The sequence below is a fragment of the Nothoprocta perdicaria genome, unplaced genomic scaffold (genome assembly GCF_003342845.1).
Source record: "Nothoprocta perdicaria isolate Ctin4 unplaced genomic scaffold, notPer1 scaffold_79, whole genome shotgun sequence".
Taxonomy (NCBI): domain Eukaryota; kingdom Metazoa; phylum Chordata; class Aves; order Tinamiformes; family Tinamidae; genus Nothoprocta; species Nothoprocta perdicaria.
The window spans coordinates 1,335,617-1,348,083 of record NW_020456076.1 but is presented as its reverse complement, the minus strand read 5'-3'; the positions used below and the strand labels follow the sequence as shown (position 1 = coordinate 1,348,083).

Genomic DNA, 12,467 nt, shown 5'->3' with positions numbered 1-12,467 from the left:
GTTATGAAAGGAAAGAATTCCAATAGTTCTCTCCATGCTTTGGGAGCTTTCCTCATTGCAGTATAATTCATACTAGACTTCACATATTTATTTTGCTTCTAACGTCAACTCTGTTGTTACCTGCAACCATTCGTCTTGATTTATCTTGTGACATCATTTGTTTTCATTTAAGCTTATGATCTGTTAGCGTTTTTCATTTGAAAGACTGTACTTAATTTTTGTCCTCCTCTGGAATGCCACCTAGTGGCTTCACCTTGGAAAAGACCAGCTGTTGCTTTTGTCAAATCTGAAAAAAGTGTTCAAAATTCTCAGAAGTCTAAAGAATTCTGTACAGTAAAAATATCAGTGAGAAAACAAACAACAAAAAACTGCTCAGCAATTTACCCTGTGAAGAGTTCATGAACCCTTACAGGTTCACGTGATTTTTCTTCAAAAAAATTCAGAAGGTAGAAAAAGATTTTAGAACATTCTTGAGGCTCTTACATTTGAATAATTTACAAAATGTCCTGAAAATGCATAATGATTATGCACAGTTAGCTATCTGCACCTGAGAATACTATTTTACACTTATTTTAACACTTACTTATACATGCCCTGTATGTACAGCTATGGCTGCCCAAAGAAGTGAGCACTGCCTTCAGTATTTCATCAACATAAATGTCTTAAAATACAACAAGGTAACATCAATTTTTGCTATATCAAAATCTTCACAGAAATAAAAAACTTTTAAAAATAGGTGATTTCTTTTCCTTTTTTTGAATCTGTGTGAGCAATCCCATCAATTAGTAAGTCAGGCTTCATGCTTCTAGATACAGACTTATTTGACTCTGCATTTTCCAGTGTCGAGATGGAGATCCTCTGATGTCTAGTAGATACAGATCTTACTGCCTATCTGAAAAAGACCTCTGAGATGCTCCTGTATTTTGCTTTAAAAAGCACATGCCAGCAAGAGCTTATTATGCTACTGCAGAGAACTGATAAAGGTGGTCATCTTACAAGAAGCAGTACAGTAACTTCAACAGTAGCTCCTAACATTTGGCTTTGGCTCTCTCTTAGGCATAGCATGAATGCCAAATGCAGCACTTAAACACAGTTCAGCAAATGAAGTACTGCATTAACAGCAAAGGTTGCGTTTTACCATAATCCTGATTATTTTAATATATTTACTAGTCAGCAGTTTTCTTATTAGACCAGGTATCCTTTGTACTCATTAAAGACAAAGCATATTTTAGAGACTGCTCAATTACAGTATTTCTGTCTAAAAAAAAAGCCTGTTTTTGAACAAATTTCAGTTGGTAGTCACATAAGCCTTCACAGCAATACCCTTCATAAAAGATTAACTTTCTGAAAGCCTGCAGGTTGGTTTTGAACAATACCAGAGAAAGCACAACATTTTTTTTCGTTAGATAACAGTGACAACTCTGAATAATCTTTCCAAGACATTGTATTCAGCTTTGTACCTTCATTGCTTCTGCAAGGAAAACTCTAATTTTCCCTTGGAAGTTGTTGCAGGTTTGTACTTTATATAATTATGAAAAAAATAGCTCTTACAAAATGTTATGTAGTTGAGTGTAGCAGCACTCAACAACCTTTAATGCACTTTATATATGTTTTTCCTTGTACAGATACATTATTTTTAAAATTGCAATGTAACGAGCAAAGGCAAATTGCACAGAACTGCAAATGCTTATCTCTGCTTTGAATATTTTTAATTGGCATCCATAACTTTAAATCTGAGCAGGGATATATACTCTTTTTATTTAAGTACATGAAAGAAGCACCTAGTCAGATGTGCCAATACCTACTTTTTGTACCTCCTTATTAGGAGGTAATATTCTAATTCAAGATCTGTGATACTCAAATAAATCCATGAAAACAGACCTTTATATAGAAATCCTTTACAAAAATCAAATTCTCTACATATAAAAGCCACTTAAGCTTGTTATTACACTAAATGAGGTAACCTACTTCCTGGTCTATCCTTGCTGACAACTAAAGGGTTAGTCCATCCTGCTCTCACCTTGAGTCTTCCCTGCTCCTTTTCCTCTGCTAAAATTAGTGTTCACACAACCAGTGAAGTCAACCAGATCAAACTAGAAATATTGTTGTTTTTGGTAAGGTTCATATCAGTACGACAATTCTAGGGGTTGCACGGTCACAGATATACTGTATTAGCACTATAAAGTTGACAAAAATACACAAAGAAAGATGCGAGGAAAGGGCAGAATCACATCTTTCTACAACTTTGATTTCAATTTCCAATAGTCCATCACATGTGCTTGTTAACATGCAATACAGGTAAGAATAACTTTCAACTGCAATACTTGCCATTTCTTAAAATGCTCAATGACACTATAGTCATGTAACAATGTACAGTGAATCACTGTACAGTGATTCTAAAAATTCTTTGTAAAACCATTTCTGTTTGTTACAGAGACAAGAAGAGTGGTTCAGAAAGAATGAGGCAGCAAAACCCCGTTAATCAGGACATGACAAAAGGAAACAAGTCAAAGGTTACAGAAGAGCTGAAAAGAATGTTCTTAAACTACTTTTGCAAGACACTGGAAGAGTCTCAGGATGGCTAAATAAGTGGACATGAAGACAAAACATGTTTTTATTAAGTTATTTAATTTAAAGATAATTGTCAGTAGCATTATATCAATATTTAACATTTTTTTTAATTTCAAGTTATACCGCTTCGAGTATTATATTGGCCATCTCCACTGGTCAGAAGGAGGTTCGTCAACTAGAGGCTCCCATGGTTTCCACTGGGTCATTTTTCTTGCCAGAGAAAGCTCACTTTCAGCCTGTTAATAAACATCATATACAAGCTCTTAAAAACTGAGTATAACTCAAGTATGAAATTAACTTTATTTCAGCTCATCATACCAGCAACATATCACCATCTACCATGGTCAGGGTTTACTTCCAATTTTATCTTTAAACTGAAAAAACAAAAAGCTCCTTCTGAATTAACAGATAAGGCGACCCTCAAATGCTCACAGAGACAGTCTGTTCACCTAGTCATTTCCAAAGACAGCTTCATGACAACCTCTTCAACCCTGTTATTTTCCCAGTCTACCTAGTTTATCTTCCTATATCACTGTTATCCACACCCTCCATAAACTGCATGAATGTTAAGCATACACTTTCCATTAACATGGTAAGCTTAACTAAGTGTGTTAGTTTTCAGCCTGATCATCCCTTTCATGCTTCATTTTCAGCTTCTTTATAAAAGAAATAAACAGAGATGGTTTCTAGGAAAGATAAACTGTAAATTTTAAGTTCAGTCAAAACAATACTTGGAAACACTACTCCAACCTGTAACTAATTTTAAGTTTCCCATTTTTTACCTGTAAAATGACTTCTTCTATGTGACCACTATTCAGCTTGTCTTGCAGCTTTTGCACATCTTTTTCCTGTGTATTCAAATACATGTGTTTAGTTTTACTTAGCAGTAAAAGTAGAAACACACTTTCCTTTGGGTAAACAAAACATCAAGTTCTCAACTATAAACACTGAAAAGTTGCACTACTTAATGGCACCCAAAGAACCAGCAAAGGGCTGGAGTATGCATCTTGAAAGATATTTTCCTTACCTTTAAGAAGAATATTGAATCTTCCAGTTATCACCTTAAATACACCACCAATACTGCATAGCTTACTGCACCCAGCAAGTGTTTTAAAACGTCAGATGTAAAAATTGCTCTAACAGTACATGGATTTTCTGGTACAAATATGTGGATGTTATCACTATTCTACAAATAGAAAACTATTTTTCTTCTAATTTTCACAAAAAGCACCAGCTATCAGAAAGTCTATCTGTTAAAAAGGATATTTTTAATATCCCATTGAAAATATTCTAGTAAATAACAAAATAAAATTGAGACATCAATTATTTCTGAATTGATATCTGCAAGTTGCTCATGTCCCCAGAAAACAGCAGTCATTTCAAAAGTTGTTCTTCACATCCTAAAAATTTTTCCACATGCAATACGTATGAAACAGCTCTATACTTACTGTTTGCACCAAATTAATTCGCTGATTTACAATCTGCTCGGTGTATTTCCTATATGCTGCATCTTTGGGAATGCTTTGCAGAACAGTGAGAATTTTTGTATACAGTATTCGCAGGCGCTGAAGTGATCAAGAGACATCATTAATATACAAAATAGGACTTATTTAACTGCATATCCTACTTAATCTGCTTAAATATACAAAACACTGTAAGCATTTGGATTCAAAACGTCTCAAATAACAAAACAGCCAAGTCCGACCCACACAACTGTTTTTTTTGGGATGGACTGGGATTTATCAGAACTTATCACTGACAGCTTCCTTACATTTTTTTTTTTTTAATTAATCACAAAATTGAACTAGATACCTGTATTTCTAATATTAGCTATGCTTTTCAGAGATTAAATTAATCTCCAAATGATTAGTTTCATAAAAATTACTCAGGAAGATAAAAAGACGCATATTACTTAAACTAGAACTTTCAGCTTTTTTTTCTCCCCACCTCTTCTCATGCTGATACAAAGTTCATCTGTAAATACTGCTGTACTTAAATGCAGTGGTAAACTACATATCAAGATAATTAATAAATGCCAGCTATGGGACATCTCTTTGCCCAGTAACAATATCTAACTGAAGAAGAATGGAAGTCCTATAAGAAGAATAAGAAACAAATGTATATTTTAAATAGAATTGTTGCATAGCTGGAAATTTCAAAGTAAGGAGGAAATAAAAAACTGCAGAAATCTTTCAAAAGTTCCTATCTCTTACACGAACAAGCCAGATGCTGTAAACTCACCTGCCTTGAGCAGGCAATAATGAAGTACCAAGCTGGTCATGAACCAGCTACTTGGTCCACAAGAAGTGCTGAGATAATTCCAATCATAGGCCCTGGATGTGATTTTTCATCAAAAGACTATCCTTTGACTAACATATTCTAATAGGTAAAATTAACCCACTCCTTTAGATCAAGTAGAGGTTTTTTTAGGTATGTACCGAAAATACAATAGTGAAGTATGAAAAAAACAAAATGTATGCTTGTGCACTAGTAATGATATTTATAAAGGGTTTGATTATATATTTATTTGGTTTGAATTGGAGGACTACAAAATATGCATCAAAAATGAATTCAAAAAGAACTTGCAGAGAGCGAGATTTCTGAAATGAGCACATACAAGAAAACATACCCAAAGTAATGCCCTGTGATCTGAATTAAAACTTCAAGAATTAATTTGCTTTTCTGTGTTTTTGCTTTCAACTGGGAAAACACTCAGGATCTGTCACTTAAATCGTGATCTCCTTAAGGGACCGCATCCAAACCAAAACAAAAGCCCCACTTTGTCCCCCCTCTCAGTTTCTGTTAAGCCCGGTGTAACTCGTAACGTACCTCGTGAGGATTTTCAGTTGCACCTAATCCTACCAGGCCGGTGGTCTGCAGAGAGAGCACAAGGGAGGGTTTCATGCCCCAGGACGCTGTCTTGGCTCTACCCGGCCCTTTTGGGGCCCTCCCGCCCTCACAACGTCCCGCGACACGAGCCCCCCCAGCGCCACACGGCGCCGCGGCCTCAGCTCCCCCCGCCTCGCTCCTCCTCCCGCGAGACCGTTAACGGTCGCGGCCGCCCAGGGTGCACTGAGCCCCTGCGCCGGCCACTCTGCTCGGACACCCGCTCCGTGGGAGGTCGCCGCGCGGGACGAGCACACGGACACCTCTCACCTTCCTCAAGGCGCCCGCCATGGCTGCGCCCCGCTCCGGCAGCCGGCGCCGCCGCGCGCATGCGCCGCGCCGAGGCCCTGCGCGCCGCGGCTGGAGGACGCGGCGAAGGACGGCGGCTGCGCATGCGCCGGGCGGCGCGGCACAGTGCGGCGCATGCGCAGAGCATCGACCCGGGGCCGCGCCGGCGGTCGTGGCGCAGCCGGCTGTGGGCTAGAGGCTCTGCGGCCAGGGAGAGCCAGGGACAGAGACCCCAGTCCGGCGTGTTGCGTTTGCGTTTTCACTTAATGCTGTTTGAACAGAGATTAACGGTGCAGTTAGCTACAGTTCCTGTTTCCTTTATCACTTGTGACAGTTGAAAACAACAGATACAGAACAATAGTTGTCTGCAACTGCCAGTAATGTGTCCTTAGAGCTGTCACAGGATTGTAGGCTTTCAGGTTTCTTTTTTTTTTTTTTTTTTGCACTGATCCCTCAGCATTCAAACCCAGTACAATTCAAAAGTAATTTCAAGTCTTTCTTTTGGACATCAGACAACTAAAGATTTATCTTAGTGACCTAGCTGTGTATTTAAAGGGCAAATATTGCACTGTAGGATTTGATATTGTTTGTGTTGTAATTGTTTATATTGCAATTATTCTACATAAGTCTTTATTGATTTCTTTTGGTCTCCTCTTGAGGCCTTCCTCCCTCCCTTCCTCCCTTCTTTCCTTCATTCCTTCTCTAATTGATAAGCCCTGTCAATATCTGAGCTTGCAGAATATCAAAGAATTTTCATTGAAAATCAGCCTTCTAATAATGCATAGTCTACCTGAGCTGCATAACAAGCAACTTTATTGACAAAGTTACTATTAGGATGTGCTGTGTTTGCTTCTCCAGTGCTGCGTGCTCTTTGGGATTGTGTCAGAGGGGTCTAAGGTTCCCAAACTTGGCATTTCTGAGTCATAGGGAATATGTCTGTCCATTCAAAATGAAATTATTTAAAAATTCCAGACCTTTTTATTTGACTATCCCCATATTTTTCTGTTTTCTGTAGTGTTTCAAGCAGACTGGTATGTGTGATTCAGAACCAACCATGGCAGAAATTACTCCGTGGGGTGGCAGTTGTCTTTAGCCAAATTAGCCATATAGCCCAATTAGCTCCATTCAAATACTAGTTTTAATCGTCTGTCTAGACAGCCCAAACATACAAGTGTCCCTGCCACATCCAAGCACCAAGTGTACAAAATGTTAAGTCTCATTGACAAGACAGTTCATAAATCTATCAGGAACTCAGAGGTATTTCAGTAACAAATTACTCAAATTGTTAAATCCTGTTTCAAAAGTTAGTTTATATAGTTTAAAATATCACAGCTCCCAGACTGTAACTATGTAAGTATTGCCAGAGTACTTACAATAATTACTCAGCTTTTGAAAGAAAAATCTATGTAGCATTTTACAGTTTATTACTTGTTGTTTTAACAGTGGGTGCTCAGCCGTGTATCCTGTGTGGTGTCACTACACAGCGCGTGGGCACCCCAAGAAGGCCCTGCTACAGCTGCGACTTCTCCCTTTTTTGTGTCATCAGTGAATTCATATCATCAGTGAATTCATATCATGTCACATCACAGAGATGATATGTGGAGCCCTGCAAATTGTCGTGTGATTCAATAGCTGGACAAGTCACAGAATCACAGGATGGTTGAGGTTGGAAGGGACCTCTAGAGATCATCTAGTCCAACCCCCTGCTCCAGCAGGGACACCCAGAGCACGGGGCACAGGGTGGCATCCAGGCAGGTTTGGAAGACCTCCAGAGAAGGAGACTCCACAAGCTCCCTGGGCAGCCTGTGCCAGGGCTCTGTCACCCTCACAGCAAAGAAGTTCCTCCTCACATGGAGATGGAACTGCCTGGGTTTCAATTTGTACTCATTATCCCTTGTCCTGTCACTGGCCACCACTGAGAAGAGTTTGCCCCCTTCCTCCCTACATTCTCCCCTCAGGTATTTGTACATGTAGATTAGATCCCCTCTCAACCTTCTCTTCTCAGATTGATTCCATTTATTCTGTTTATTCCAAAGTCTTATTTATTCCATGTGCGTGAAATTAAAATTGACTGATGTATATAAACCTAGTAGCTGTGTAAGATCAGACTCAGATGCTGTTTGCATAACAATGCTAAATAGTACTGAAAACAGTTCAAAATAATATTACACCTGCAAATAGAGCTGTTTTGATAGTGCCCTGGTGAGGTAGGGGAAATGAAAGCACTGAAGGTAAGCATTAAAACATCTGTGCTTTTATATGTATGCATAAATGTAGGGACACAAATATACACATAGTATATATGCACACCTTACATATTTGCAAATACTTTATATATACTATATTAAAATATTTTACTTCCTAGGCAGCTGTGGAGCAGATGCTCAGCACTGCTGCAGCTGCTGCCGCTGCATTGACTGGGCTTTACTTCAGAGGCCCCGCACAGTTATTCAAGGCACAATTGTGAAAGCAGGTGAAATGAACATTATTTATTGAATTATTTTGTTGATCTTATGCCCAAACATGACATGCATTTAGGCACCCTGGTTAGGCTTTCGGTTTTGTGGTTCTATAAATATGAGTGGAGCGTGGGGCACAGGGGAGCGGTGAAGGCCGGATCATTTGCTCCAGTGTACAAGCCCGTTCCTGTAGCTCCTCAGAATCCACAGTCTAAAATGGTTGTTTCATCAATTGGAACTGGTCAATTGGAGACTGGTTGGAAGATTGTTGTTCCAGTTTGTTATGTTCAGTTTGTGACTGTTCAAACTTGTTTTTCTTTCTATCCTGAGAGCTTCAGTTGGTTAAAAACTAAACCAAGACAGATAAATAATATTGCATTAGTGTCTGTTAGATAGCGAAAGAAATCCCGTTTCCTACTCATCTTCTGCTATTTGTTTTAACTTGTTGGGCACTGTGTTCTTTATATTGCCCTTGGGTTATTCTGCTTTGTCTCACTGATGCCTGCGCTGTTCTGTTTCCTGGCTATTAGTCCAATTTCAAGTTTTTAAATCTATGTAAATAAGTACTATCCTTGACAGTGAATCCATAGAACATTGTGTATAAGCCTCAGAGAAACTAGTTAGTTTTTGGTGATGTGACATGACAAGATCCAAGACTAGTTCAAGGCTAGACCTCAGGTTTGTTTTACTTCAGTTTATGTAAATACATCACCAGATTTTGTTAATACAGCCACTGAGAGTAAGTTTGCAAATAATCTGTTTTCTTAATGAGAGCTTTTGAGCCAAGATAATCTTATTGTGTCGTCCGGAGCTCGTGTTAAATTTCATGAGATTTTAGAGAAGTCATGTGTAATACTTTCCTGTGGGTTGAACACGCTTATATTACAGTTGTACAAGGTCAGGCCTTAATTTAACTAGCAACTGTGTGTTTAATTTTAGAAATATCACAGGACACCTCAGCTTGCAGGGCGCTATTCCTGGCTCTTCGAATGGCAGGCCCAAGAGTAACAGTGACAAGAAAATGGGTTGAAAAGGTGAGAATTTGCTATGCCCGCCAATTTGACTAACAGTGAAATACTTTGAAACTATGAATAATATTTAATATACCGAATCCAAATTTAGGTTGTTATGAATTATTTTATTGCTGTGAATAATCTCTTTGGGACTGCATGCCTAAGCACCTTCTATTTATAGAGAGCTAAGCTAGGATTGCCTAGTTTATTTTACAGATAAGAACTAGAATAACATTAATGCTCACATAACATTAATTTTCTATCTGTGTGTTTAATAGTGAAAAAACTTTGCTACACTTCTCTCTACAGAAAGACCCAATTTTCCTTGATTGGCAAGTATTTCAGACCTTCTGCAATGAAAACAAAATTAACTTCAAGAGAGCCGAACTCTTTTTTAGAAAACACTGAATTTTTATTTCACAGTAAGTATGCCCAAGTTAAAAGCAACAAGTAACTTTTTTTTTTTTTTTTTAGGAAAAAAAAAGACACAAAAACATAAAAAGGACAGAGTACTCAAAATGTGTATACAGAAAAATATTCTTGGTGATACAAAGACTAGCATTTGTTTGGAGTAAGCATTTCCAGTTGTTTCGAATGATCTGGTATTTTGATGTGATCATAAAAAAAGCTGATTTTCCTTGAGCAAATGAAATAAAATTTCGCTACTGAGCATTTTACCTTTTTCATTGCTGCCTCGTGTAAGAGAGATGTTTGTACTGCTGCTCAGTGTCCCAGCCACTGTTATATTCCTCTGTGATCCCAGTGGAACATCCACACTTCATTTGGATCTTGTCACCACAGCACAGCGCATTACCAGCAGTGATATACAAATCAAGCTCACAGAGCATTTATAAGCCTCTAGTAACATGTCCAGCACTTGTGTTATGAGGAGCTATTTGTTTTATCATATTTATTCTACCATGTCACAGTCACTTTCTACCTTCTTTTTCCATTTTATATATATATACATATTTTTTTTTTCCCGTGGGATAAAGTATTTTGAGAACAGTACATACAACATTGCTAAAGCAGTGCTAAACTGAGACCTTTCTAGTTAAGTGTGTATGTGAGCAGAGCTCAGTACTTGCTCTGATAGAATCAATTATGAGAAATACAGCAAAGAGATACTTGAGCAAATAGGTAAGAAAGCTATAAAATCAGCAACAAGAAAACAAATGTATATGATGAACTGTTAACTATTTTGTTTTTATAATCCTTCAGAGCATTACGTTTTACATTTTCATGTACCATTTACATTTACATTTTTACATTTTACATGATTACCTTTTGCATTTGATATTACATCTCTCAAATCTCATGTTTTTTTAATTGAGAAGACTCTCCATGGTCTGCTGTAGACCGGGAAGGGGGGATGAATACAGGTTGCCAGTGCAAACCATCTAGTAAAGTTCTTTTGATTTCAGAACTGAGTGAAGAACCACCACCACACAAATTGCAATGAGATACCTTGGGCTTTCTCTGTCAGAAATTCTGTGTCCAAACAGTATTGATGGGTGGATCACTTACCTGCTGCCAATACCACACTAGGCGAAGGAAACAAGAAAAAATGTTCTTTTTTTTTTTTTTTATGGAAAAAAAAGCTATTTCATAGCTTCTATGAATTAATAACGTTTGTGTAATTCTGGATAAGTATGATGTGTGATCATCCTTATAACTGATTACATTTGATTCAGAATAGCTGACCTCCTCTGTACATAAGTCTCTTTTTTGTCTTTTTAATTTTTCCTACAAATTTTGCATGTGTATATATTTTGGTTTGTTCAAGTACGCTTGTGAATGCCTATTTTACATGAGGAATCATTCATAAGGTTTTAATATTCTTTACTCTTCATTATTCAGGCTTTTGATTCAGGAAATCATATATCCGTCCACTGATTTGATGACCATAGCTTCCTAAAAAGGAGTCTCATTTCACGGTTCAAAAATTGTCAAATATTTATTTGTATATGGTAAATGTAATATGTGAATAATAAAAAGAGCTTTTCCAAATGGCATGTCCAGTACTCCCAACTCAAATGTTTACAGTATTTTGTTTCTTTTTCTATCATTTGTAAATAGATGAATATATGAAGTTAGCCAAGGTATTAGGCAATTAAAACAAATTGATAGAAACTCCTGATTTTATTACAAGAAACTTTCAGGCGTACCTTCTGTAGCATGTGACCTTTAGTAAGTGTGTTTTGTGTGTATTTCAAGATAGCTCATCATTCCATAATAAATAATGGATGAAAGTGAAGATTTGACTGAACACCTGCTCACTGAGTATGCCATACAGCTCAGCATTCACGAATCAAACGCAGCCAAGCCACCAGGATCTTCCAGCTATAATGACAGGTATTGTGAATTCAACACATGACATGTTTGTAGAGTGTTTTGACATTGTTATTGCTTTAGTGCTTTATATCTTCCTAGAAAGATTTCTTAGTGTGGCCCTTACATGTCTCTCTCTCAATAAAGCATTGTCTGAAGCAATGATGAAAAAGAGTAAGCAGAATAAAATCCTGTAGGTTTTTTTTTTTCTCATAAGTTTCTGAAAGATCAGTTTTAAAAGACAAGAACATCTGATTTGTTAGTTATTTGTTTGCTTGTTCCAACCCTTCTGTGAGCATTCCAACTGCTCATACAACAAAAATCCAAACTAAAATAATAAGAAAAATCCCTCAGGAATGATCGCAGAAGGATCCATATCTTATCTTAATGACTTATTTAAGGCCAGTCCCTTGGACTAGAAAATGTTGACCTCAACTAAGCACCTTTAGTGGGGCAAAGACTACCCATTGGAGGTCCTCAGAGACCTATACTCTATGGACAGTATTTTACAAGGTGGCATCTGCATTGAGAGCAGCTGGTCTCTTGGAAGCTTATAGAGAGAATTTAGGAAGATTAAATTCACTTGGCTAAACTAATACTTCCCCTAGCTATTTTAGGCCATTCACGTTCTTTCAAAAAGTGTAGTTGTGAAACAAAACGTGGTCTTAAGAGAATTCTTTGGCAGAAATACCTTTTCCTTCCCTACCTCCTCCCTGGAATGTTCTGTCCAAATTTGAAAGGGAGATACAGTCTCAATTGACTGATTTCCCATAAGATCAGTCAATCTGATTAAGGAAGGTCAGATCTTTATGAGGGACTCCTATTTTAAGATTGAAATCTTTCTTTTTCACTGAAGACTATAATTAAAGCCTCTAGTCTGTTATTTGACTTTGCCTTTTCTTTTTTTTTTTTTTTTTTT

The 12,467-nt window shown here is 37.5% G+C and overlaps 2 protein-coding genes across 3 annotated transcripts in view; one reads left to right on the top strand and one right to left on the bottom strand.

Annotated features, from left to right (window-relative positions):
- Positions 1-1,805: 1,805 nt before the first annotated feature.
- NDUFA5 (NADH:ubiquinone oxidoreductase subunit A5) lies at positions 1,806-5,779 on the bottom strand. Of its 2 annotated transcripts, none has more exons than XM_026051700.1 (5): positions 5,728-5,779; positions 5,401-5,445; positions 4,020-4,136; positions 3,354-3,419; positions 1,806-2,807 (listed from the first exon to the last, which is right to left on the bottom strand). In XM_026051700.1, the coding sequence occupies exons 1-5, from the start codon at positions 5,746-5,748 to the stop codon at positions 2,706-2,708; spliced, it is 351 nt and encodes a 116-aa protein (XP_025907485.1). In that variant the 5' UTR covers positions 5,749-5,779; the 3' UTR covers positions 1,806-2,705. The 2 variants fall into 2 exon arrangements, with proteins under 2 accessions (XP_025907485.1, XP_025907486.1); XM_026051701.1 differs by having other exon boundaries at positions 1,806-2,801; positions 3,366-3,419.
- A 5,680-nt stretch (positions 5,780-11,459) lies between these two features.
- ASB15 (ankyrin repeat and SOCS box containing 15) overlaps positions 11,460-12,467 on the top strand; it is a 9,568-nt gene continuing 8,560 nt past the window's right edge. The window contains exon 1 of the mRNA XM_026051683.1: positions 11,460-11,572. Within this exon, the coding sequence (XP_025907468.1) occupies positions 11,460-11,572 (113 nt within the window). The remainder of the gene's footprint in view (positions 11,573-12,467) is intronic.

Bases quoted from the DNA above. Each gene is read 5' to 3' on its own strand.
- NDUFA5 (XM_026051700.1), bottom strand. From the start codon at position 5,748: ATGGCGGGCGCCTTGAGGAAG. The intron at 4,137-5,400 runs GTACGTTACGAG...TGATCACTTCAG, and splicing joins CAACTGAAAATCCTCACGAG to CGCCTGCGAATACTGTATAC. The intron at 2,808-3,353 runs GTAAAAAATGGG...GTTTATTAACAG, and splicing joins TAGAAGAAGTCATTTTACAG to GCTGAAAGTGAGCTTTCTCT.